This window comes from Theobroma cacao, chromosome 5 (genome assembly GCF_053813885.1).
Source record: "Theobroma cacao isolate CCN51 chromosome 5, ASM5381388v1, whole genome shotgun sequence".
NCBI classification, from domain to species: domain Eukaryota; kingdom Viridiplantae; phylum Streptophyta; class Magnoliopsida; order Malvales; family Malvaceae; genus Theobroma; species Theobroma cacao.
Window position 1 is genome coordinate 8,114,613 of NC_142643.1, and position 27,502 is coordinate 8,142,114.

At 33.3% G+C, this 27,502-nt stretch overlaps 1 protein-coding gene across 5 annotated transcripts; it reads left to right on the forward strand.

Annotated features, from left to right (window-relative positions):
* The first annotated feature begins 13,328 nt into the window (after positions 1–13,328).
* Positions 13,329–17,538, forward strand: LOC18598355 (uncharacterized). 5 transcript variants are annotated; one of them, XR_016026570.1, is made up of 4 exons: positions 13,329–13,726; positions 15,810–16,015; positions 17,093–17,178; positions 17,321–17,538. XR_016026570.1 is itself a non-coding variant. In XM_088806999.1 (3 exons), exons 1-2 carry the CDS (start codon positions 13,568–13,570, stop codon positions 15,975–15,977), a joined length of 327 nt encoding a protein of 108 aa, XP_088663125.1. In that variant the 5' UTR covers positions 13,329–13,567; the 3' UTR covers positions 15,978–16,015; positions 17,000–17,538. The 5 variants fall into 5 exon arrangements, 4 of the variants coding, with proteins under 4 accessions (XP_088663125.1, XP_088663124.1, XP_017976134.1 ...); XM_088806999.1 differs by having other exon boundaries at positions 17,000–17,538; XM_088806998.1 differs by having other exon boundaries at positions 17,021–17,538.
* The last annotated feature ends 9,964 nt before the right edge of the window (positions 17,539–27,502 follow it).

Sequence of the window (27,502 nt, forward strand, 5' to 3'; positions counted from 1 at the left end):
TTTAGGGGCAAAATCGTCATTTTGCCACCTAAGATAATAATTTGATCATGGAGTGAAATTTTTGACAAAGATTAACTATTTGGAGTATAATTTAATGATAGAAAGTAAAAATTTTCAATTCTGACAATTTTCGAAACATAGGGGCAAAACGGTAATTTTATCGTCCCGGGGTAAAAATCGTAATTTTCACCACCCAAAACTTATCAAAATCATAGGATTTATTTATTTTTTGTATGAACAACTATGGTATGCTAAGTGGTGAAAAATTTAAGTTTGAATGATGAAATTTTTAAAATGGGCCAATGGAAAAGTGACACATGGCACTTTTTTAATTGTTTAATATTATTTTAATAGAAAATCAGCTCATTTAAACCCCATACTAAGTGCTGGCCGGCCATAAGGAAAGAACAAGAGAGAAAATAGAGAGGAAAGGAAGAAAAGAGAAAAATCAAAGAGAAACAAGAAAATTCAAAGGGGAATTCGCGTTTTGCGCCCGTTTATGCATCTAACGGTAAGATTTTTCGACTTTAGCTTGATTTTTACCTTTCCTAGGCCTTTGTTTCCATTTAGCATGCTTGAGGAGAGAGATCTAAAAGTGACATCAAGGGCTGGACGAATTTCAAGGGGGGAGAAATTGAAATTTTTAGGTTTTGATTTTTAGTTAAATTGATAGTTTTAGTTAGTTAAATGTGTTTAGAAATTAAATTGGGCAAGAAAGCATTAAATTTTCACAATACCCACCCTTGGCTGAATCTTCAATGAGGTACAATGATGATGATCTGATTTTTATTCTAAGAGAAATGAAGAGAAAATGATGAAAAATGGTTAATGTGATAGAAAAACAAAGTAAAAAATTTACTGAGTTAATGTCCCATTTTTGGCCGAATTTTTTAAGGAGGAAAGTGAACTGATTTTGGTGATTTTAGAAGGTTATTGGCTGATATTTAATGGTTAAAAATGTTGGAGAGAGAATGGGACGATTTAGAGCTAAAATGGAGCGCGTTAACAATTTATTGGGTAAAGTGTCAAAAATAGGTTAATACCGCGTTTAAGCCGTTTTAGGCTATTGCATTTCATACCATGCATTAGTATAGGATTTAAGCCAATTATATAGTGATTTAGCATCAATGTGGTGAATTGGGTAAATTTTGCAATGTGTCTAGAAGGAGAGCCTTCCGGTAAAGGCAAGGAAGTCATACCCGACAAACAGTGATCGGGGCACCTAGGAAGCATTTCATCTATACAAACGGTGAGTAAACTTATTATTATTATAAATTATCTAGAGTTTATTTTTAAATGCTCTTCATGTATTTTATGAAATGAAAATGAGATTAAAATGGGATTTTTTATGTTTTAGAAATAAATGTGACAAATAAAAATATATTGTGTTGATTATGAAATTGAGTAATTGGAGGCTATCAATTATTTTGAAATATATATATTTTACTATGAATGGCTTATGATATATGAGTATATGTGGCTATATTTTATAATTGCCTTGGGAATAAATGTAAGCTGTTTTTACTATGCAGGCTGGGTAAATAAATAAAAGTTACGTTATACTGTCAAAATTTTATTAAAATTAGTGGGTTAGTCACTGCAGTGATGGGTTTTCGTGGACTGCCTATTAGAGGGGCACGGTAAACTCAGTTTCATAGTTACTCCGGTTGTAGAGGTGAGGAGGGTAACTCTTGGGGTAGTGTTAGAGTTCACTTCACGTCGAACCTCTACGTGAATGTGTAACTCGGCCAACGCCAAGGAACGGCTTGTTTTCAAAACTAGAATGTGTTTAACATGTAAATATCTTAACAACCTTGGCGAACTCAGTTAGATGCCTCGACCAAGGTATCCCTGAGGACTAGATTTTGGCTTGAGCCATGTTTTTAATAAAGGTTATAAGCCTTGACAATTGTTTTGGTAAATTACAAATGTTTTATGGTTTAAGAAAAAAATTGAAAACCTTATGAAATGGTTTGTGATTTGTTGTTTAAACTTGCCTCCATTTTACTCACCTTTAGATATTTATGATCATGTCTGTTTACTCATTGGGATTGCAAAATCTCACCCACCTCCTTTCCAAACATATCAGGCCTGTGGTAGCTTGTAGATACCTTATTTTGTCGAGGATTCCAGTTGACATCTCTATCTCACAGACAGTAGGTTACTATCACCAACACTTGGTGTAGTTGTGGGCCACTTGTCATTATAATTATTATTGTACATTATAACTTTGTAAATTATTGTATGTATGACTTTATTTTATTCTCACACTACAAAAATTATTTATGTATAGTTCTATAAAAATTGTTTTATAAGAAAATGAAATATATTATCAAATATTTTTATTTAGTTTAATTAGCCAACTTTTCACTCTAAATGAATGATTTAGATTACAAAAATTTATTTTTAATCGGCAGTGGATATTTTTCTACCATACGTTGTATCTTTATCAAGTCTCAAAATTTTTTGATAAAAATGACCAAAATACCCCTATGTGGCGAAATTTTTATTTTGATTGTTTTCGATCTAAAATAGTTTATATTTTCTTAAAACTCGATATTTAACAACGATTGCTCACAAGAAAGGTAAGAAACTGATTCGTTAGCCTTGCGAGGTTCCGATTGGCATTCCGGATAAATAGTGTAAATCGGGACGTCGCGGCGGTTGTCATGGGCCCGAAGGAGGTTTCGGGTCGTGACAATTCAATTGGTATCAGAGCTTTTGGTTTAAAAACTTATGGTTTTGAAAGAAGTTTTTGATTTTTAAAGTTCTTGGATTTAAAGTTATTTTAAAATAATTTACAATGTCAGTGTGGCCCAGTTAAGATTAATTAGTTGCATGTAGTTGCATATAGAGTCTTAAGTAGTCTAAACCAATTCTGTTCTTCTTGTAGATCATTATGCCTCCTCGACGTGAGCTACCACCTATCACTAGATCTACCGGTAAGGGAAGAGGTCGTCCTAGACAAAGTCGGTCGGATTCCATAGAAGAGGAGTCGGCTGCATCTTCTTTTAGAGTAGTTCCTACTGTTGAGTCTACTGACATTTTTGTACCTCCTCCACCACCTGTTGCTACTCCTGGCGTACTTGCCATGTCACCCGAGGCAGCTCAAGCATTAGCGGCTTTTCTCATTGCTCTTACGGGCCAGGCTCAAGCTGGTCCAGTTCGACCTGCTGATTCCCCTATAACAGCCCCAATACCACCACCTCCTATTCCACCCCAAACACCGGAGGTCTCTATTTCTAAGAAATTTAAGGAAGTTAGACAGTTGAGTTGCGTCTAGTTTACTGGCGAGTTGGATGCGACCGCAACTAAAGATTAGGTTAATCAAGTTTCGGAGACTTTTTCTGATATGAGATTAGATGACGATATGAAGCTAATGGTGGCTACTAGATTACTAGAGAAGAAGGCTCGTACTTGGTGGAATTCAGTGAAGTCTCGTTCCACTACTCCTCAAACATGGTCTGACTTCCTCAGAGAATTTGATGGTCAATATTTTACTTTCATCAGAAAGAAAAGAAAAGAGAATTTCTGAGCTTGAAACAAGGAAATCTAACTGTAGAGGAGTATGAGACTCGTTTTAACAAGTTGATGTTACATGTGCTAGATCTGGTAAAATCTGAGTAGGATCAGGCCAATTATTTCGAGGAAGGGCTCCGTAATGAGATCAGGGAACAGATGATAGTGACTGGTAAGGAGCCACATAAGGAAGTCGTGCAGATGGCCTTACGGGCTGAGAAGTTCGCCACTGAGAATAGACATATCCGAGCTAAGTTCTCAAAGAGAAGGAATCCGCCTACGTTCTCGGGTCAGTCTTCAAAGAGAGGTAGAGATTCGACATCTACTGCAGGAAGTACTACCTCAGCTTTTGTGGCATCCACTATACCTCCATCTTAGCAGTCACAGCTGAGATCTTCTAGATTTGATCGGCCAGTGATGAGTAGTCAAAGGAGAACTTCAGGAGGATTGGACAGATGCCGTAATTACGGAGGATTTCATGTTGGGTCATGTAGACAGCTTGTAAAGTGTTTTCAATACGGCCAACAGGGCATATCAGGAGAGATTGTCCTTAGTTGAGATGGGGTACAGTAGCTACTTCTACTCCTCCAACTCATCCTAGTATACCGCAGATAGACACTTCAGGATCACAGTCCAGACAGGGCCCAATGATACGATCAGGCATGGGAAGTAATACCCCAGAACAACCATCTTCCATACCGCAACCCTAGATTTAGACCAGGGTCTTTGCAGTGACTGAGGATGAAGCCCGAGTTCGACCTAGCACAATGACAGGTACTATGATTGTGTTTAATAGAGATGCACATGTTTTGATAGATTCGAGTTCTGATAGATCATACGTTAGCATATCATTTGCATCATTCTCATATAGGAACCTGTCACCATTAGAGGAAGAGATTATAGTGCATACTCCTCTAGGCGAACGGTTAGTAAAAAATACTTATTATAGGGATTGTCGTATTAAAGTTAGAGAAGAAGAATTTATGGGTGATTTAATCCCTTTGGAGATTCGGGACTTTGATTTGATCTTGGGTATGGATTGGTTGTCCACTCATTGAGCAAAAGTGGATTGTTTTAAGAAAGAAGTGATTCTCCAAAGTTCAGAGGGAGCAAAAGTTGTATTTACGGGGGAGCGTCGAGTATTACCGTATTGTGTAATCTCGACCCTCAAAGCTTTGAAATTGGTGCGAAAGTGATATCCGACATACTTGGCTCATGTGATTGATATATCGAGGGAGGAATCTAAGTTAGAGAATGTCCCCGTAGTAAGTGAGTTCCTTGATGTATTTCCTGATGAATTACCAGGACTTCCTCCCGATCGTGAGTTTGAATTCACCATTGACTTACTTCCGAGTACTGCCCCTATCTCTATTCCTCCATATAGAATGGCTCCAACAGAGTTGAAGGAGTTGAAAGTACAATTGCAAGAGTTGGTGGACAAAGGTTTTATACGCCCTAGTATATCTCTGTGGGGAGCATCGATTTTATTTATGAAAAAAAAAGACAGTACACTTCGGTTATGTATAGATTACCGACAACTTAACAGAATGACCATTAAGAACAAGTATCCGTTGCCGAGGATTGATGATCTTTTCGATCAATTATAGGGAGCTACAGTGTTTTCTAAGGTTGATCTAAGGTCTGGGTATCATCAGTTGAGGATTAAAGAACAGGATGTACCCAAGACAGCATTCAGGACTCGGTACGATCATTATGAGTTCTTGGTCATGCCTTTCGGGTTAACTAACGCACCGACAGCTTTTATGGATCTCATGAATAGAGTGTTCCACCCTTACTTGGACAAGTTTGTTATTGTGTTCATTGATGATATCCTGGTTTACTCGAGAGATAATGATGAGCACGCTACCCACTTGCGTATAGTATTACAGACTTTGCGGGTAAGACAGTTGTATGCAAAGTTTTGAAAGTGTGAGTTTTGGTTACAGGAAGTGGTATTCTTGGGACACGTAGTATCGGGAGCTGGAATATATGTTGATCCCAAGAAGATAGAGGCAATTTTACAATGGGAGCAACCTAAGACAGTGACGAAGATTTGTAATTTCCTCGGATTAACCGGTTATTATCGGAGCTTTGTTTAAAGGTTTTCCTTAATAGCAGCTCCTTGGACCCATCTAACTCGTAAGGGAGTTAAGTTTGAGTGGGATGATGTTTGTGAGAATCGATTTCATGAGCTCAAGAACCGGTTAACCTCTACTCCCTTTTTAACACTTCCTGTTAATGGTAAGGGATTTGTAGTATATAGTGATGCCTCAATGTTGGGGTTGGGGTGCGTATTGATGTAGGATGAAAAAGTTGTGGCTTATGCTTTTAGACAGCTAAAGAGGCATGAAGCAAATTACCCTACCCATGATTTAGAGTTAGCAGCAGTGGTGTTTGCTTTAAAAATCTGGAGGCATTATTTGTATGGTAAGCATTGTCGGATATTTACGGATCACAAGAGTTTAAAATATTTGCTCACTCAAAAAGAGCTTAATTTGAGGCAAAGGCAATGGTTGGAGTTGATAAAAGATTATGACTTGGTGATAGACTATCATCTGAGAAAGGCGAACGTTGTAGCTGATGCCTTAAGTCGTAAGTCTTCATCGTCTTTAGCAGCACTTCAGAGTTGTTATTTTTCAGCATTATTAGAGATGAAATCTCTTGGGGTCCAGTTGAGAAATGGTGAGGATGGATCCTTATTGGCAAGCTTCATAGTGCGACCTTCGTTACTTGATCAGATCTAGGATATTCAGAGGTCTGATGATGAGTTAAGAAAAGAAATTCAAAAACTGACTGATGGGGGAGTCAGTGAGTTCAAATTCGGAGAGGATAACATATTGATGTTTAGAGACCGAGTTTGTGTTCCTGAGGGAAACCAGCTACGACAGACGATCATGGAAAAAGCCCATTCATCTACCTATGCATTACATCTTGGAAGCACCAAGATGTATAAGGGAGAATTATTAGTGGCCAGGTATGAAGCGAGACGTAGCGGAATTTGTAGCAAAGTGTCTCGTATGTCAGCAAGTTAAGGCGAAGCATCAGAGGCCAGCAAGTACACTTCAGTCTTTACCTGTTCCTGAGTGGAAATGGGAGCATGTAACTATGGATTTTGTTTTGGGACTGCCGCGGACATAGAGGGGAAATGATGCAATTTGGGTGATCGTAGATCGGTTGACTAAGTCTTCCCACTTTTTAGCTATCCATAGTACATACTCTATTGAGAAGCTGGCTCAGCTCTATATAGATGAGATTATAAGGCAACATGGAGTTCCCGTTTCTATAGTGTCAGACCGAGATCCTCGATTCACTTCTCGATTTTAGTCAAAATTTCAAGAAGCTCTCGGAACCAAATTGAAATTTAGCACTACTTTTCACCCACAAACGGATGGCCAGTCAGAGAGGACTATCCAGACTATGGAGGATATGTTGAGGGCTTGTGTCATGGATTTTCTTGGGAGTTGGGATAGACACTTGCAGTTAGTGGAATTTGCTTACAACAACAGCTTCCAGTCTAGCATCGGTATGGCACCGTACGAAGCTTTATATGGAAAGAAATGTCGTACTCCACTTTATTGGGATGAAGTGAGTGAAAGAAAGTTAGCTAGTGTGGAATTGATCGATCTAACTAATGACAAGATCAAGGTTATACGAGAGAGGCTAAAGGTAGCCCAGGATAGGCAGAAGAGCTATGCAGATAAACGGAGAAAAGACTTGGAGTTTGAGGTCGATGATAGAGTTTTTCTTAAGGTGTCTCCTTGGAAAGGTAATAATTTGAATGCTTTGTGGTATTAAGTTTTATTTGATTATATTATTATGGTAAATTATGATATCTTGTTAGATAATGAAAGGTGTGATTCGATTTGCGAAGCGGGGAAAACTTAACCCGAGGTATGTTGGACCATTCTGAATCATTGAGAGAATTGGACCAGTGGCTTATCGGTTAGAATTACCTCCGGAGTTAGATCGGATCCACAACATTTTCCATGTCTCCATGCTTAAGAAATATGTACCAGATCCCTCTCACATTCTCAAAGCACTTCCGATTGAGTTGCATGATGATTTGAAGTTCGAAGTGCAACTTGTGAGTATCTTGGATCGAAAGGATCGAGTACTAAGGAACAAGAGTATTTCAATGGTCAAAGTGTTGTGGAAAAGTACTCGAATGGAGGAAATGACATGGGAAGTAGAGCATCAGATGAGGAACCAATACCCGCATCTATTTGTCGAATCTGGTAAGTGAAATTTTGAGGTCAAAATTTTATTTTAAGGGGGGTAGAATTGTAAAACCCGACCCTATAAACACATGTCATGACATACATGCACTAAGTAGCATGTTATTATGCTAGAAAATGTTATTATGCTAGAAAAGCACCTAAGAATAGACGAAACTAGGTATCGTACCTAACGGTACACTTGAGTTGATTTAACCTCGAACTAGTTCAAATAGAAATTGTAGGATGAAATTTAATATTTTATAGTCCAAGAATGACTAAAAATGATTGTTCGGAGTTCGAGGGTGCATTTGGGGTAAAATGGAAAATTTTTATGTTTAGGGGTAAAATAGTCATTTTGCCACTTAAGATAATAATTTGATCATGGAGTGAAATTTTTTACCAAGATTAACTATTTGGAGTATAATTTAATGATAGAAAGTGAAAATTTTCAATTTCGACAATTTTCGTAACATAGGGGCAAAACGATAATTTTATCATCTCGAGGTAAAATCGTAATTTTAACCGCCCAAAACTTGTCAAAATCATAAGATTTATTTATTTTTGGTATGAACAACTATGGTATGTTAAGTGGTGAAAATTTTAAGTTTAAAGGATGAAATTTTAAAAATGGGCCAATGAAAAAGTGACACATGGCACTTTTTTAATTGTTTAATATTATTTTAATGGAAAATCAGCCCATTTAAACCCCATACTAAGTGCTGGCTGGCCATAAGGAAAGAACAAGAGAGAAAATAGAGAGGAAAGGAAGAAAAGAGAAAAATCAAAGAGAAACAAGAAAATTCAAAGGGGAATTCGCGTTTTTCGCCCGTTTACGAGTCTAACGGTAAGATTTTTCGACTTTAGCTTGATTTCTACCTTTCTTATGCCTTTGTTTCCATTTATCATGCTTGAGGAGAGAGATCTAAAAGTGACATCAAGGGCTGGATGAATTTCAAGGGGGGAGAAATTGAAATTTTTAGGTTTTGATTTTTAGTTAAACTGATAGTTTTAGTTAGTTAAATGTGTTTAGAAATTAAATTGGGCAAGAAAGCATTAAATTTTCACAATACTTACCCTTGGCCGAATCTGCAATGAGGTACAATGATGATGATCTGATTTTTATTCTAAGAGAAATGAAGAGAAAATTATGAAAAATGGTTAAATGTGATAGAAAAACAAAGTAGAAAATTTACCGAGTTAATGTTCCATTTTGGCCGAATTTTCCTAGGAGGAAAGTGAACTGAGTTTGGTGATTTTAGAAGGCTATCGGCTGATATTTAATGGTTAGAAATGTTGGAGAGAGAATGGGAAGATTTAGAGCTAAAATGGAGCGCGTTAGCAATTTATCGGGTAAAGTGCCAAAAATAGGTTAATACCGAGTTTAAGCCGTTTTAGGTTATTGCATTTCATACCATGCATTAGGATAGGATTTAAGTCAATTATATAGTGATTTAGCATCAATGTGGTGAATTGGGTAAATTTTGCAATGTGTCTAGGAGGAGAGCCTTCCGGTAAAGGCAAGCAAGTCGTACCCGACCAAAAGTGATCGGGGCACCTAGGAAGCATTTCATCTATACAAACGGTGAGTAAACCTATTATTATTGTAAATTATCTAGAGTTTATTTTTAAATACTCTTCATGGATTTTATGAAATGAAAACGAGATTAAAATGGAATTTTTTATGTTTTAGAAATAAATGTGACAAATAAAAATATATTGTGTTGATTATGAAATTGAGTAATTGGAGGCTGTCAATTATTTTGAAATATATATATATATATATATATATATATTTTACTATGAATGGCTTATGATATATGAGTATATGTGACTATATTTTATAATTGCCTTGGGAATAAATGTAAGCTGTTTTTACTATGCAGGCTGGGTAAATAAATAAAAGTCACGTTATATTGTCGAAATTTTATTAAAATTGGTGTGTTAGTCACTGCAGTGATGGGTTTTCGTGGACTGCCTATTAGAGGGGCATGGTAAACCCGGTTTCATAGTTACTCCGGTTGTAGAGGTGAGGAGGGTAACTCCCGGGGTAGTGTTAGAGTTCACTTCAAGTCGAACCCCCACGTGAATGTGTAACTCGGCCAACGCCAAGGAACGGCTTGTTTTCAAAACTAGAATATGTTTAACATGTAAATATCTTAACAACCTTGGTGGACTCGGTTAGATGCCTCGGCCAAGGTATCCCCGAGGATTAGATTTTGGCTTGAGCCATGTTTTTAATAAAGGTTATAAGTCTTGACAATTGTTTTGGTAAATTACAAATGTTTTATGGTTTAAGAAAGAAATTGAAAACCTTATGAAATGGTTTGTGATTTGTTGTTTAAACTTGCCTCCATTTTACTCGCCTTTAGATATTTATGACAATGTCTGTTTACTCATTGAGATTGCAAAATCTCACCCACCTCCTTTCCAAACATATCAGGCCTGTGGTAGCTTGCAGATACCTTATTTTGTCGAGGATTCCAGTTAACATCTCTATCTCACAGACAGTAGGTTACTATCACCAACACTTGGTGTAGTTGTGGGCCACTTGTCATTGTAATTATTATTGTACATTATAACTTTGTAAACTATTGTATGTATGACTTTATTTTATTCTCACGCTACAAAAATTATTTATGTATAGTTCTATAAAAATTGTTTTATGAGAAAATGAAATATATTATCAAATATTTTTATTTAGTTTAATTAGCCAACTTTTCACTCTAAATGAATTATTTAGATTACAAAAATTTATTTTTAATCGGTAGTGGATATTTTTCTACCATACGTTGTATCATTATCAGGTTTCAAAATTTTTTGGTAAAAATGACCAAAATACCCTTATGTGGCAAAAATTTTATTTTGATTGTTTTCGATCTAAAATAGTTTATATTTTCTTAAAACTCGATATTTAACAACGATTGCTCACAAGAAAGGTAAGAAACTGATTCGTTAGCCTTGCGGGGTTTCGATTGGCATTCCGGATAATGAGTGTAAATCGAGACGTCGCGGCGGTTGTCATGGGCCCGAGAGAGGTTCCGGGTCGTGACATATATATATATACCCATCATCATCATGCACACCATCCCATCATCATCAGCTCATGTGCACTCCCTACTCACACATGGCTAGGTCATCACCTGTTTATGCGCACTCCCTACTCGCACATAATCGGATCATCATCGATTTATGTGCACTCCCTACTCGCACATAGCCGAGTTAATATCATTACACAACAATATCTTCATATGTATATATATATCAACATAATGTAGCAATATATGAATCCATAATAGCCACATATCACAACACAAAGATAATTTATCAAGGGCTTGTTCCCAAGGCACCCATTCTTAAGAAAAGTTTGATAAAATCATTTAATGTCTTGTGCAAACACATTCACATTCCCAAAAATACTCTGAAATACAAGTTCACTTACTGATCTTGTTGTTTCTTTTGCTTGACTCTAACCTCAACTAATGCTCCAAATGGACATGTGAGGCCTTGTTGAAACCTTAGTGTTTCATTGTAGTTGAATTCTCTTCCAATAGCTTCTAAACAATTATGAAAAATCTCTCTTTCTCTTTCTAAACCTCCAACTAGTGAGAGAAAGTGCTAAACAATGACTTTTGAGGGTTTTAAAGTGAGAGAGTGAAAGAGCACAAGGGTTCTAGTCAAAAGGGCACAAAGGTATGAAAATTAAAGCTAGAGAGAGAAAGTTGTGAAAGTTTCATATCAAGCTTCCATGGAAGATGGAAGCAACGTGAGTTGGAAGAAGAAGAAGGAGAAGAAGCTGCTGGAGAATGAAGAAGCTGCTGGAAGAAAAAAAATATTTATAGCTCAAGCTTATCCATTCCACTTGAAATTACGAAAATGCCCTTAGCACATTAACTTGTTCTCCTTCAATCCTTGGTGCAATCTTTTTACTCTTTTGATACTTAAACAAGTCCATAATGGTCTAAACATGCTCGAGTTTACGAAACTTAAAAATTTTGACTCGAGGTGAAAAATGACCATTTTGCCCCTGTGGTGAAAATTATTGAAACTTTTAGTTTTCTTCGTGTTTTCATCATTACACAATATTTATTCGGTCTTATACCTATTTAGACCTTAAATATATCATAAAACCTTCTTTTGAGAGCTTTTTAGAAGAAATGACGAAACTACCACTGGTCCGTGTTATTGCGTCTATGCGTAGTTATGAGCCTATAGGGGTTGAGGTCTCACAGGATATATCCATCACCAATCATGAAATCAATTCCTCTTTCAAGGTGGACAATCATCTTGATATGTTATATCAACGTGGTTATGGTTAAAATCATCACAAGATATTTTAGTTTTCAATGATGCTTGATAAAATTCAAGACGTATAGATATGTGACCAATGGTCTTTCATGCCACATTAATGACAATACGTTTTCTATATTCCTTGTATTCTTTTTATTTTTGTCTTTTCATTATTCATCCACTTTTATTGGGTTTATCCACTTTTGGTGGGTGATCCACTTATGATAGGTTATCAACTTTTGGTAGATTATCCATTTTTACTAGGTTAGTGGGTTAAGGCATCCATCCACTTCTGGTAGTAAAATTATTCTTAAATTTTGATGATAAAATTATCCATCCACTTTTGATAGTAAAATTATTTTTAAAATAGTGATAGTGTAAATTATTATGACGATCATAATTATTAAATGATGTTACATTCACTTCAAGGAATGGATGAATTCATTACTATGATCATAATTATTAAATGATATCACATTCACTTCAGGGAATGACGAATTTATAATTTTTTATTAGTAGCTTGTTGGTCGCATTTAGTTCAGGGAATGAACATTTATGATTTTTCATTAATTGTTATATAATAGCAAATTCACTTTCCAATCGAGGGTCAATAGTTAATATATACAACATGATAGTAAAATTCATATTAAGATTGATTTTTAGGGAATGAAAATACTAAAGAGATATCAAGTCACTTACCTGATTTATTATAACCAAAATTAAAAACCAACCACTTTTAAAGCTTGGAGATGATGAAAACAAAATCATACTAACACTTATCTGATTTGCTAAAACTAGAAATTAAAACCCAATAACTGAAATCCTTTTGAAGCTTGAAAATGAAAATAAAATAATACCAAAATTTGAGAGATTAGAGAATCAAAAATATGAGAGAAAGTATTTAAAGGGAGACAAAAAATCTTATTCTAATGTGTAATTACAAATGAAGTGAAGGGCCTATTTATAGGCCAACAACCCTTGAATCATAATTTTAATTTAATTCTTTTTAAAAGTTCAAATTAGATTATATTTTTATATTTTACCCGTTAGGTTATTTGATTTGATCTACACTTTTTGACTCATAATATAACGAACATTCACGCATTTGTTCGTAACAAAAATTAGCTTTAATTTTAATTATTCACGTTCAAATAGTTAATTGCTACATGTTAAAAAAATTTAAATCTAAAGTCATGGAAATCCAAAGAATCCAAATTAAACGTGACCCGATATCCAAATGATCCGAATTCACCGGTTTGCCATCCCTCCACTTAGTCGGAGGCTAACTACCTGATTATTAATTTAATTTAAGAAAAAGGAAAAAGGGGATATGCCCCAAACATAAATTTTCGAACGAATTTCCATTTTTCCAGTGTCGTCCACTTCGATCTGCCACTGTTCTTTCTTTTTATTATCATTATTTTCTTGCAAACTTCTTCCCTTAAATCGGTGGCAGCAGATTTCCATCTTGTCGAAACACCCAAAAGAGGAAAAGGAAAATTGAGACAGAAAATTAGACAAAAATTGGGGGTTAAATGTGAGCGATGTCGAGACCTTGGCTACTCGTTTTTCTAGTGTTTTTAATAGTGTTCACTTCACAGTTCGAATGGAAGCAGCAATTTGGCGAAGAAATTGAGCCAACTCCCACCGTTTCTCTCAAAGACCAATACGTTTCGAAACGCCAAGAATCCGTCAAAGAAAAGGTTTCGCCTTTCCTAATCCTCTCTCTCTCTCTCTCTCTCTCTCTCTCTCTCTCTCTCTCATATTGTGGATTCCGTAAGAATTTTTCTTGCACGATTTTATCTTTTTCAATTCGACAACATAATTTAGATTTTTGCTTGCAAAGGGTATAATGATAAAAAAAAAAAAAAGTGAAGTGATTGTTGCCTTGTTTTGTTTTTAGTCTTTCAATTCTACCAAGTAATGGATTGAAACAGTGTTTTTCTTTTTATTGGCTTTTCATCTTTCCTACCAAGCAACTACTCGATTGCTTACTCCTAAAAAGTTTTAAAAAGGCTCAAACATGGCTTCTATGAATTGGTCATCCTCATATTTTCTTTCTATTTGTTAGAGTTCATTCTATGGTTGATTGCCACGCGATGATCTGGTTAGAGTTATATAAGCTCTGAGAATGTAATAGCATTTTCTTTTTCAATTAGCAGAACCAGATATACCCAAAGAGAGCGTATGAAACAATATGCATTACCATGAATGTTCAAATCTTTGGGTCATTTTGATGAAGATTACATTGCTGCGATGGGTGCTGAGATGCATTATTTACTAGCTAATCACTCTCTGTAGTGTTTTTTCTTTCCCTATACTTCTGCTCAACAAAGTAGAAACAAATACTCGGAAACATTTGAGACTTTTTGTTTAGGGTAATAACGATACCTTTTTCTTTCTTTAGCTCTTGCTAGGCCATGCTTTCAATCTGCCTATGAAACAACCTTGTTTCTTGACTTTTCTTAACCTAGAAATAGCTGGCTGCTTTGCTTTGCAAGCAAGCTTAGAAAATTGATTTTCTTAAGGTTTTATTTCATTGATGGATAAAAAAGAAGGTTCCTCTGTTTGTTCAGATGCCTATTCACTGAAATTTAACTTCTTAAAGGATCCATGCTAATTGGAGTGTATAGGACTTCTATTTAAATTTTCTTTGTAATGAACAAAATTAAAAGCATCTATATATTGCTAAATATTGTTTTGGCTTCGCAAGTGTTCACTAATTCTCAGCTGATTAAAAATTTCCTTACAACCTTCTTTTATCTTAATAATTTGTGCTATCAATTCAAGTGCCATGAACTTTATTAGATGGCTCATTCAATTTGTATCAAAATGTTACCCAGCAGATATAGACACGGTTGTTTTTGGGGGTAAAAGTTATGATACATAGCTAGTGTTCCAAAAAAGGATTGCCCTCGGTGGAACTGTTTGTTATAAATGTATTTGCTCACAAAGGTATCATTGTTTGGGTGGAACAGTAAAAGCTTTGGGCTAGTGAGCGTCCAAAGATTACACTTTGGTGGGTTTGGGACTGGGTAATTTCCTTTTAGTATATGCTTGCTAGAGGATGAACCTACTTGCTTATATCTATCTTTTCAGCCCATCTCAGCAAGTTTTGTATGGATAAGAATCATGAATTGCTAGCTCTGACTCTTGGACATACATCTGTATTTTGGTCAGAATTTTGTATGACATACTCACTTAGTGTCTTGATTTCAGTTTTGTAATTGCAATGCCATAAGTGAAAACCTTTAAGGAGCAAGATTTTGTTTTAGGTTTTGCCCCCTTCCACCTTCTAATTTTGTTAGTCTCTTGGTGAAAAGCAGCAACTCAAATATTTGAGTGTTCCTAGTCACAAATGTCATATGTTAAAATTGAAGTTAGGTGGGATTTATTTCTTCAATCTAGTGATACTTTTGAATTATTTGTTTAGGCTGGTAGCTTTTCTATGATTGTCTTATTGGAAGTCTTGCCCAAACTCCTCATCTAATACGACTTTTACATTATTTTTTAAAATTGTTCTAGTGTTTAAAAAAACACCTTAACATATATTAGATGTTCATAGTGCCATACAGTTATACCAGTTAGAGGGTACCTCAATATGACCCATTTTTTGTCTACAATTTGCTGATTTAGTTTGATTTTATTCTTCCAGGCTGCATTCATTATTTTTTCTGGTGTAGTTGCTTGAAGTGAATTGAAATTTCCAAGGGTTTTAAGATGGCATATATCATCACTGGGTATTAAGTGACTGATTAGAGTTGTTTTCTATTAACTTTGCCACAGATCATACTTTCTCAAGAAAGGAATATTCAGAAACTGAATGAGCTAGTGAGAAGTCTTCGGGAACAGTTGCTACTGTGTAGGGCTGAAAATGAGGTTATCAATGGCTCTGCATTTGCTTTGACGGAACATTTGACTGAGCTTGAGCAGCAGCCAATGTTGGATGACTAGTATTGTTGGGTCACATGCCAAAACATCAATACTGTTTGGTATGTGCAAGTAGATAAACCATGATTTCTTTCTTGCCCCTTTTTTTGTAGCTTCATAATGATTATTGTTTCAGTTGATTTGCAATGCATGACATGAAACTGTCTATATCTGATTTGATGGTTGAAGTTAATGTTTGTTATAATCTTCTGCAATAAAATGTTCTATCTCAAAGTGAATTTGTAGTTGAAAATCATGGCTCAACAGGTGAGCAGATAGTGTCCTGAATGGAGGTAGAAAGGGAAGTCAGTTTAATGGCAAATGGCAGAAATATATGAAATAAATACTGCACACGGTATGAAAATAGAGTAGAATTGCTGAGAACTATGAACATTAAATTAAAGGAATATAATTTTATTCATAACTTATATTATACTCTGGTAAATCATAGGCAACTTTTTTCAGGTCCCTCTATTTCCAATTGTGATAAATTATCTCTATTCTCTTATATACACACCAAACTATACTTGAGTTGGATTACAAGTTATTTATTTGTGTTGATTTGAAACTTGCCTTGCTATTAATTAAACCTGTTTCTGTTAAATCTTAAGCAACTGAAATAAGGTCTGTGAATCTCCGATCCTAATAAGTTGTCTTTCTTATGTGCATGCTAGTTGTAGTTTGAGCTTGTACTTGAATTAATCTGCAAGACAGGTTGATTTTGGTATCTGTCAATTTTGTCCATTAGGTTGATTAATGTCATCTAGAAGCATAATAAATCATGTGATCATCTCACTTGGTTCTGACACTAGCCATGTTGGGCGTCCTGAAGTAAATCACATAATATACTGGATAGGGATGCCAATCTGCAGACCAGAGTGCAAATTGTTACTCAAGCTGCTGATGCTACCCCAATCCACAAATTTGAACATCTTGAATCATTTACCAATGAATTGTTCAAGTTCCTATTTGGCCTGAGGCATTTCAACAACAATAAAACTCTAGCTACACATGATTTCTGTTGAATTTTGTGTTGAAAATTGAAGGATGAAGTTTGATATTTTAAGGCGAAGAAAAAGATTTGATAAATTGAAGCACGAACAACACTTGGTCTAAAAGTTGTTACCCCTCCTTTGAAGGACTATGATCTGAGGGCCCGATCCTCTTTCTGTCATTAAACTTCTTCAAATGTTCAGACAAAGAAAAGTTTGAAGATGATCTACTGGTTAGTTGGTAAACCTATTTTGTCTTTCCTCGATACTCTTGCTGGCTACCACCCCTGTTTGAGGTTGGATTTTGGAGCTCTCATTTTATTAATTACCATATTACACTGACCCTTACAAATTATTTATACCTATATCCTACAGATAATCAAATATAATAGTACACACCCTTGAGATGCTGCTGCTTGAGTGAATCTGCAAATTTTGAACTTTTGTGCTCCAACTTGAGCTCACTTGCCTGTTGGCTCTGTGTCTTTAGGTCATGAATTACTTTTTTCTTGGGCTTGTTCATTTAATTGCTGATTGAGTTGTCCTATCAAAAGTAATGGTTGGAAAGAAATAGATTGTAAAGTGGTTGATCATTTTTTTGGTAATTAGACTTAGTGAGTGACTCAAAATTCTTTAGCAGCTCAATTTCATACGTCAATTATTGATAGTCATTCAAAGTCATTGGTTGAACAGGAACAAAGTGTTCAAGATTTCTATTCAATTTAATGCTTGAGAATAAATAATTGTATAACAACATTTATTCCAGTTATAAGTTTCAGGTATAATGTGTGGTAAGAATTTCCCTCAATTTATTCCATGTTCTTGGTGACCAAAGTTCTTCCATACCTACCAGTTTTGCTCTTCAACTTTCAATGAATTAACATATGCAGCAGCATTCAGTTACTATGTTCATTAATATTTCTACCATTGCTGGAAAACCTATATGGTTCAGTGCTGCTTCACCCTATCCTTCCCCCCCCCCCCCCCCTCTTCTCCTAGTCTTGTATGTATAGCATATGCTAATAGGTGGCCCTAGTCTCTCTCTCTCTCTCTCTCTCATGCCCACTATTGAGGTAACCGCATTTTATGCATGATATCTGTTCATCTGCTCTGAATTGGGTGAATTACTTTAATGTCATAACTTTTGTGTATAAGCAGCTGTACTGTGTAAGGGTCCCATCTCCTTGCAAGTTGGTACTAAGAAAGCCTATGTTGTTGGGGCATTAAAACTTTCTAGTGATCAAATTATAATATGGTTTCTGATTGCCTTCCAAACTTTTTCATTTTTTAGAGCAGCATAGCAATTGGAATGTTTTTATCAGGTCTTCGTTTTCACAATCCAGTCTCTGCATTTGAAAGTCATTATGCACCTTTACCAGCTGAGGTCCCAAGTTCCTTGTCTAGTTTAAAATGCTAAAGCCAAAGTTATTTTAAAAACAGAGAATCCATATCTCTATGTAGGTACAATTTAAAACCCCGTGTCTGCAGCTAACCTTTCTGGATTGTCAGGCTAAACACTGTGAAGTAGGACTTGATGATACTTTGGTGCAGTCATTCATGATCATGTGTTCTCGTTCTTTCATTGAAGTTCAGTTGGACTTTAGCTGAACTAGGGTATCATAGATCAATTGCAAGTATATTCCGCAGCCTGAATTGCGTGATCGGTTGGCGTTTTCTTCTTTTCTTTTTAACTTGGTAGTAACTGCCATTCCAAATGAGCAAATTTTATTTACTAGTCCAGGATGGGGAATGATTGATCTGGTGAAGAGAAGATTATTCAAGCACTGAGCATTAGTTCCAGATGCTGCTAATTCCTTGTCGATTAGGATTACAAACAGGGCGGTTTTCATAATGTCTTGTGTGCATCAACCGTAAATTGTAGCGTCGACACCCACCTCAGGAACCTCTAATGTAATTACTCATAATCAAGATGCAATTATATCAGTGGTTGGCAGTCTGTAGAGGAAAACAGGGCATGTGCTAATGTGCACTTCCAAACCCTAGTAGCCCCAATCAAAATCAAATGCAATCCTTAAGAAAAGTTGTATCCCTTGTCGCCAAAATTTTTAGGAATAAAGTTTGCTGCTAATCCATTGCCATAGATCCTTGTCACAGTAATGAAGGAATCATAAATGCCTCTTAACTTTTCATTCTTTTATGCCTAATTCATTTTAAAGCATTAGCTGTTGTCTATGTACCTATGTATGTGCAAGCAACAACCCCAGAATGGGAAAATTGAATGAAGAAGCATTGCTTTGGCCCCACCCAATTTTCCCACTCGCCCACCTTCATATGCTGGCGAACAAAAAAACTAGAAGAAAAAAAATTATTTTATAAAAAAGAAAATAAAAGGCAGAGAAGCAACCCCGGTGGAAGCTCGAAACATGAAAAGGAGAGGTGCTTGAATTTATTTTGAGAACAGTCCCGCATTCACTGATCTGTATTTTTCTGGATTTAATTGAAGTCGTAGTACGGGACCACTGCTGTCTTAAATTCATACACATGCTAGTTTTATGGGCCATTGGCTCAATCAAATCTCATGTCATAGGCCCCCTTCTTTGATAGTTTGCCCAAAATGGAAACGGCTCAATTCTTTGGAATTGGATTCAGTTTCAATGTTCTGTACTTGAAACTTCACCTGAGACTTTCGGCCAGGAAAGGGAGGATTTGGATTATATATACTTTAACGAGAGAATGAATGAATCATGCATTAATTATAGAACCAAATACTCAAGTTCTATTCAGATTATATTATTATAATATAATACAATTTTTTTAAAATATATATATAATTAGATAACAGTAAGTAAGCGTCTATCATCTTATAAATCCCACTCTTCTCGTCTTAATGTTTTTTCCCCCTTTTTTAGCCTTCACATTTGACTCAAGGAAATATTCAAACCATCAACTCCTTTTTTTTTTTTATCATAATAGAGTTATTAAATCCCAAATTCAAGTCTCACCGCTAAGCGTTATATATGCTGCTCAAATTTAATTCATTTTAATATTAGCTTTTCTTCAATTTAATTCAATTTATCTCATATACACCAGACGTATAAATTTTCAATTTTAAAAGTAAGTTTATAGGATTATTACATGTCCATTAAATTATAAAAGAAATGAACTTAATTATAAAAACTTTATGGGGAGTGTAGGAGATAAGAACCCATCCAAAATATTATTAGACGTGTATTTCATTTGCATACCACGTGACAGTGTGGATCAGGATCTTCTAGGGTTGATGAAGAGATTTAAAAAGTAAAGGCAGCATTGAAGGATGATCTCTCACATAAAAATGAAACTCAGTTTTTCATACAGATGGGGGGATGCTTTAAAAACCCACCATTAAAGTCTCTGGTCTCCTATCCTCTTACAGGTAAATTACTATTAAAACTTAAAAAGAAAGGAAAAGATTAGATTATGAAGGTAGCCAGGAAAAACTTGAATGTTGTTGAGAGAGAGAGAGGTTATTGCCGTAAAGTCTGGTTGGCACGTGCAATGGATCCGTTAATGGCGTTTCAATGCTTTCTTTGCTCTGCTCTTTCTACTGTAATCATAGCACAGTAATCCCCTTTCTCTTTCTCTCCACGTTTAGAGGCTAATCTGTAGGTATCCAAGTGAATGCTGTGCATGCAAATCAATGAAGGGGATGTTGAGAATTCAATCCAAGTTGATAAATATCCATGCCACTCTTCAAACGAAAAATTTTTCATTTAATTAAATTCAAAGCTTTATCATCAAATCAGCTTCTTTCATCATCCCTGTTGACTTTATTTATTAAGCTTTATTTTACCAACGTACGCGCATGCTATAGGTTTCTATGCCATGTTCTGTTTGTATCTCTTTAATTAATTTCCATATATATCACGAATTATATATATATATATATATATATATATATTAAACAAATTAAAGTTGAACAAACCCCACAAATAATAGGGTTTGAATATGAGACTAAAGGTTAAAACACTTTATTATTCTCATATATATATATATATATATATATATATAATCAAATAGGCACGGTTAACCATACATGAATTTAAATTGAATTATACTAATAAAATATGTCGATGCATGAACCTGAATAATAAGGTCCAATTACCTAATTTTAAACAAGTTTGAGATTAGATAACTTATTTTTTGAAATATATATATATATATATATATATTAACATATCCCCCACTCTCCGTTTCTTTTATATAGTCATGATATAGAGACAAAAATCTTAAGAGATGTTTTGTGGTCTCTTATTTAAGTTTATGGCCCTTGTATTCAATTTCCACACTTCCTCTGGATCCAACGCTTGTAAACATTACAGAGAGGCCACCACATGCTTGTCATTCTATAGAAATGAATTTGCAACATCAATTTTTGTATAAGGGGAGCAAGTAAATAACAAATTTTCTATTTCAACTACTCAATTTTTTTTTTTAAAAAAATAATGTTTTAATATCAATTTTATAAATATTATTATTTTGGTCATTAAAATGCATAAAAATAATGGACATCTTTTAAAGAATTAAACATTTTAAAAAACTTTTTGTAACATGGAACAACTGTTAAGTACAACAATCTTGTAATCCCAATAGTTAGAATTTCAAATTTCAATTGAACTCTTAAATTCCAAATGGAAGAGGAAGGAGTGGTTTATAAGATATATGAGAGAATTAGATGGGAGATGGACTCTTGAAGACTCCTATTGACCTAGAACTAGAAGTCCGGTACGTTATGGAATGCGAACAGCAATTTGGTCAGCGTTTTGTCTTGGGTGTAAACTAGGATGAAGTTGCAGAGTTTAGGTTAAGTGAGCCAAGTATCCCAAATTTAACTCTTTATGTTTGGAGATAATTATCTTTATTTTATTTGTTCCTGTATTTAAATAAATTAATAAACTATTATAGTTTATTGCTTTTAATATCAATAAAAGAATACTTTCAAAATAAAAATATGACTTTAAATTATTTTAAAAAATTCATATTTGATTGATTCGGATTAATAAAAACTGGACTAGTCAATATAGTTTTTTTGTTGGATCAAATATAAAAACGATATAAATAAAGAATCAAGAGGCCAAGAACCGAGTTACAGGGCGAATGATCCCTCAACTGCTATCTTTAATAAGCGAAATACAATACAATTAAAAAACAAGTAAGGGGCTTCGGCCTATGCAAAGGCATGAGGTTTAAATATGCTGTATCTTTTTCGTAAGCTGGAGGCCCAAACTCTCTGTGGCATGTTATAAATTCGTCAACAGAAGCTGCTGAAAGATGAGGTGAAGAGACTTGAATATGGTTAGGCTTACATTAAAAACATGGCAGCCTATTATTTTCATTTTTTATTCACCTACCAGAATTTAAACATTATATAAGAGCACAGAAAAAGGTTACAATTAAATTCAAGCAATGAGGAAAATCATTCTGTTTTTGGTACCAAGGAATTGATTTTTCTTTGGCGTCATTCATTGTGAATTCAAACTTGAGTTGCAAATATTGAAAGTTTCATTTATTCACATCACCATTCATTCCAAGCTACAACTAGAGAGAAATAAAGGAGAGTTGGTGGCCTTACTACAAGCTTTTTGGTTTTCCCTTTCAACAAGGCTTCATTTTGAAAATCTTCACAAGACAAGAGTTGGATTTATGCTACGTTAAATACTTTTTATAAAATATTTTTAGTTAATTTTATTTTGGCTCAAACCTAGCCTCATTTGTTATGATTTTTGGTATAGAAAGTGCAATGGCTTTAAAATGCCAACTAGACAGCTTAACTGGCCTTTGAACCCAAATTCTGGTGGGTGGAAAATCGCAGTAATTTGTTTCAGGTGTAAGAACAGAGGAAAGAAAATTCTTTAAGTCCAATACCATTATTATTACTGGATAAAACCCTCCAACCCCTCTGTGAAGTTTCATTTATTGTCCTTCAAACTTATAGTTGACAAAAGGAAATTAAAACTTTAATAGGGAATAATAATACGTTGACAAACTTATTGTTGCAACTTTTATTAAATCATTTTATTAGCACTGTACCTTTAGCTGCTTCAATTTATAGTTTCAACGCGATTCTTGTACATGCATTAATGCTATCCCTATAATATTATTCCAAAATTAATGTATCATCAGTCCACGTATCTAAATCTTACTTTTAAATATTGAGTATTTAATATCGTATTATATTCTATATATAAGATACTACGAAATATTTTAAAGTAAAATACCTTGACTCTTTTAACTTTTAACTATAATTTCACACAAGTTTAGTAGTATTCAAAATAGACAGTCCGTCCTAAATGTGTAAATGACGTGAATGAAAAAACATGAAATATCTAAAATACCTTTATTTTTTCTTCATTTTTTTTCATTATTTTCCTTTCTCTCGGGCTTATCAATGATGCTACCTTACATCGGCCAGCCACTCTACAATCAGATCTAGTCATGGAATGCTAGATTGGACCAAATCTCCCCAGAAAAGCATGAGATCCAGATCGAGTTGCAAGGTGACTGACTGGCGAGAGGTAGGATAAATAGTTTTTTTTTTTTGTTTTGAATAGGAGAGAACAAATTTTAAAAATGAAAAATTATTTTTCTGAATAGCAGCTAGAAAAATGAAAAATTATAGTTTATGTAGTTTGATAATTTTTAAAATTAATGAAGGGTAAAATTCTTCAAGAAATATTACAACGTTTTCAAATTAATAGAAATATTAATAGTTAACTAACAGTTAAACTTATGTGTCCAGTGAAAAATATTTTTTTGAGACATACTGTTTATTTAGAATACTAATGGACCCACATGAAATTATAATTAAAAGTTAAAAAAGTTAGGATATTTTATCTAATATTTTAAAATTAATTATAATTACATATGTACATGTAAAATAAAAAAATGCTCTTTTAATAGTATATATTTTAAATTAAGATACGCATTTATTTTAATTAATAGGTAACAATTATGTGACATAAATTAGAAAAATGGTTACTTTTCAATTCAAACTCTCAGCATACTCTTTAATAGTATATACTTTTAATTAAGACACACAATTTTTATATTAATTATTTTTCAAAAAATTTTATATTAATTTATTAATTAAAAATCAAAAAATAATATTTACTATGTGGAAGATAAAACGATGAATCTAATTCTTTTCTTTTGTCCGAAGTCCAGATCTTGAAGTTGAAGCGCATAAAAGCACTTTTCCATGTTTCAATTCAAAAATAAATAAATTAGAAAATAGATTTTTAGTAATTGGTGTGGGATAAAATCAATATGAGCCTGTCAAAATTATCATGCCATATCTTGATACGTATTGCATATTATATATTATATATTTTACGTATTAAATGATATATTTTTTTATATTTAATTAAATAAAATATATCATAGTTATACCTATTATTTTTAGTTGATATTGTATTTTATTATACAATATATATTATGCATCATATAATATTGATAACTATAATATAATATAATATATCATTATACGACAATATTATCCAAAATGTAAAATGTTATACAATTAACCCATTTTGTTTTTCATCTCTAAAGTGAGTATTATTTGTCCACTAAGGTAAAAAAAAAATCTATCAAAAAGTTGTAACATGGACATTATTTACTTTATCTGAAATTATGAATTGGATAATATGTGATTTCACATTTATACATAACATTTATATATGAATGTAAGATACATTTGTTAATTTTTAATCAAATATATGATTTTTTTAATATTCACATTTACATTTTTAATTGATAACTTTTGGAGAATCAAAAGCAAATATATATAACAAGAAATAATTATTAAAATGTAAAAGTAACAATCACATTGAATCTTATATTTAATATATGCTTTGACCTAGGTACGTATGTTAATTAATTGGTTTCTGAAATTCTAATTAGTTTTTCCCGTTGTGTCTGTAGATAGGAATGACACCAAGGACTCTAAAATGGGTCAAAACTATTCAATATGAATATTTTGCTTATTTGTTCTTCAATGAATTTGACAATTGACATTGTCTGCGGTAGAATTAACCAAGGAAAATATATATATATATATATATATATATATATATATATATATATCTTTTCTGAATAACTTTTGTAGCAAGGAAGGGAGAAAATTTAAAGGTAATAATAAATAAAACAACTCTTCTACTAACTATGCACCTATGCCAGAGTTCCTAAGTGAAAAATAATAATAAAACAACTCATTGCAATGAATCAACCTTGGTTTTTCCTCATTTTCATTTATAGGTTGGGATGTTAATGAGTATTTTGGAATCGGATTTTTTTTTAGTATCCGATCCAATTAAATAAGATTAATTAAAATATTTTATAATTGGGTTTAAATAATAAAATTATTATTTGGTATGGATTTGAACAGTGATTTTAGGGAATACACTACCCATATCCGATTTAGAAATAATGATTTTTAATATTAAATTTTAATTTTATATATATTATTTTTTTATAAATTTTTTATAATTAATGTAATACTTAATAAAATTGATTAATTATTCTAATTATGATTTTAAACTTTAATTTATATTTTTATGAACTTTAATTTATTAATTTAATTTTCATTAATAATATACATAAAAATTGATTTTAATTATTTTAATTGGATACTTAGCAAATAATATTTAAAATATTCGGGTATGAGTTTAGGTAACAATTAAAGAATTTAATCGAGCATTTATAGGACATTAACGTAATGCTTACTAAAATTCATTAATTGTTCTAATTATGATATTAAACTTTAATTTATGTTTTTTATGGACTAATTTTAATTTATTAATTTAATATTCATTAATAATATACCTAAAAATTAATTTTAAATTTATTCTAATCGGGGTATTTAACAAATAATATTTAAAATATTCAGGTATGAGTTCAAGTAACAATTAAAAAAATTTAATCATGTATTTATAAGAGATTAATATAATACTTATTAAAATTCATTAATTGTTCTAATTGTGATTTTAAACTTTAATTTGTATTTATACGAACAAACTTTATTTTATTAATTTAATTTTTATTAATAATATCCATAAAGATTGATTTTAAATTTATTTTAATCAGAAATTTAACCAATAGTATCTAGGTATAAGTTCAAGTAACATCAAAAGCTTTAATCGAGTATTTATAGGATTCAAATATTCTATCAAATAGTTGGATTCAAGTTAAAATACCTTAAATAATAATGGATACTCTACTAGTTGACGGCTTCAGTTACAAACATTGTTTTTATAGACGTAGAGATGTAAAAATCTTCAAACTTTTATCCTAATTTCCTTTCACCCATTTTTTTCTTTTCCTTTTTCCTCTTATAAATCACAGTGTCAATTTCCAAAAATCATACTAAGAAGCAAGGAGATGTGTCTATTATTGTGAAGGACGAAAAGTATGTGTTGGCCAGGCTCCTCTCTTCCAACTCCGTATTGCCGACCGATGGCATACTTCACATCACAAAAATATGCTGACCAGAAAATTGTTGGCATCAATAATATTATTATTATAGTCAGAACTCAGAACCCACTTCTCCACTGGGTGGGCCGATTTCGTGTCCTAATAATGTCATGTAAACATAAGACACGTGCTAAAAGATAGAAATCTTTTGACTGAATTCAATGGCCCTGACCATCACACTCTTGCTACCATGATTTTCTTTTCTTTCTTTTTTAATTTAATATAAGTTTATATTAAATTATTTCTTATAAAACGAAAATAGATTAAGTCAAATCAATCACATCATCCTTGGTCGTATCAGACAAATATATCTCCAAATAAAAAAGTAGAAACAGTAGATGAAGAGCTATCAAACACATGCAAGCTCAAATGTAAATCATTATGCGTAGCCATTCAGTAAGCACATTGATCGATTTTCATGATAAACGTGAACCACAGAACAATCTCAGTCTCAATTTAGCAGTTCCTTAATTCGTTGCAATAAACTAGCATAAGGGTCTAATATTGAAATTACTCTTGAGGCTTTCAATATCACTAAAAGAGTGTTAATTTTTATTAATATCTTCTGATTTCCTCGATTCCAACATAATTCTAACTCCTAGTAAAGTGCCTAGAGTTTAGGTGATAAGGAGTAAGATATTATCCCTAATTAATATGTAAACCCAAACAACCAATGACCATTCTCATCTCGAACAATACCACTTACTGTTGCCAAACCAGACTGTCCTCTGACAGTGCCATTTACATTTAGTTTAATGAAAGAGTGTTGTGGTTGTATTAAATTATTTCAATCTTATAACAATTGGTTCCTTTGTTTGGTTTTTTAACCTCATTGATTCATATTAATGAATTATTGTGTTATAAATCAAAAATAAAATTTAAAAACTTCATGAATGGGTTTGTTTAATTGTCAAATGCCAAGTAAAAATTAAAAAAATGCATTAGAATATATACAAAATAATTAAAAATTAATTGAGATACAAAGTTTACCCATTGCCCTTGTGTCCTTTAGATATTATCACTAGAGCAAATAAATACGGTGGGATCCAAAAAAACCAACAAGTGCATGCGGGCATTGGTTTTGCAAAT

Bases quoted from the DNA above. Each gene is read 5' to 3' on its own strand.
- LOC18598355 (XM_088806999.1), top strand. From the start codon at position 13,568: ATGTCGAGACCTTGGCTACTCGTTTTTCTAGTGTTTTTAATAGTGTTC. The intron at 13,727-15,809 runs GTTTCGCCTTTC...ACTTTGCCACAG, and splicing joins AAGAATCCGTCAAAGAAAAG to ATCATACTTTCTCAAGAAAG.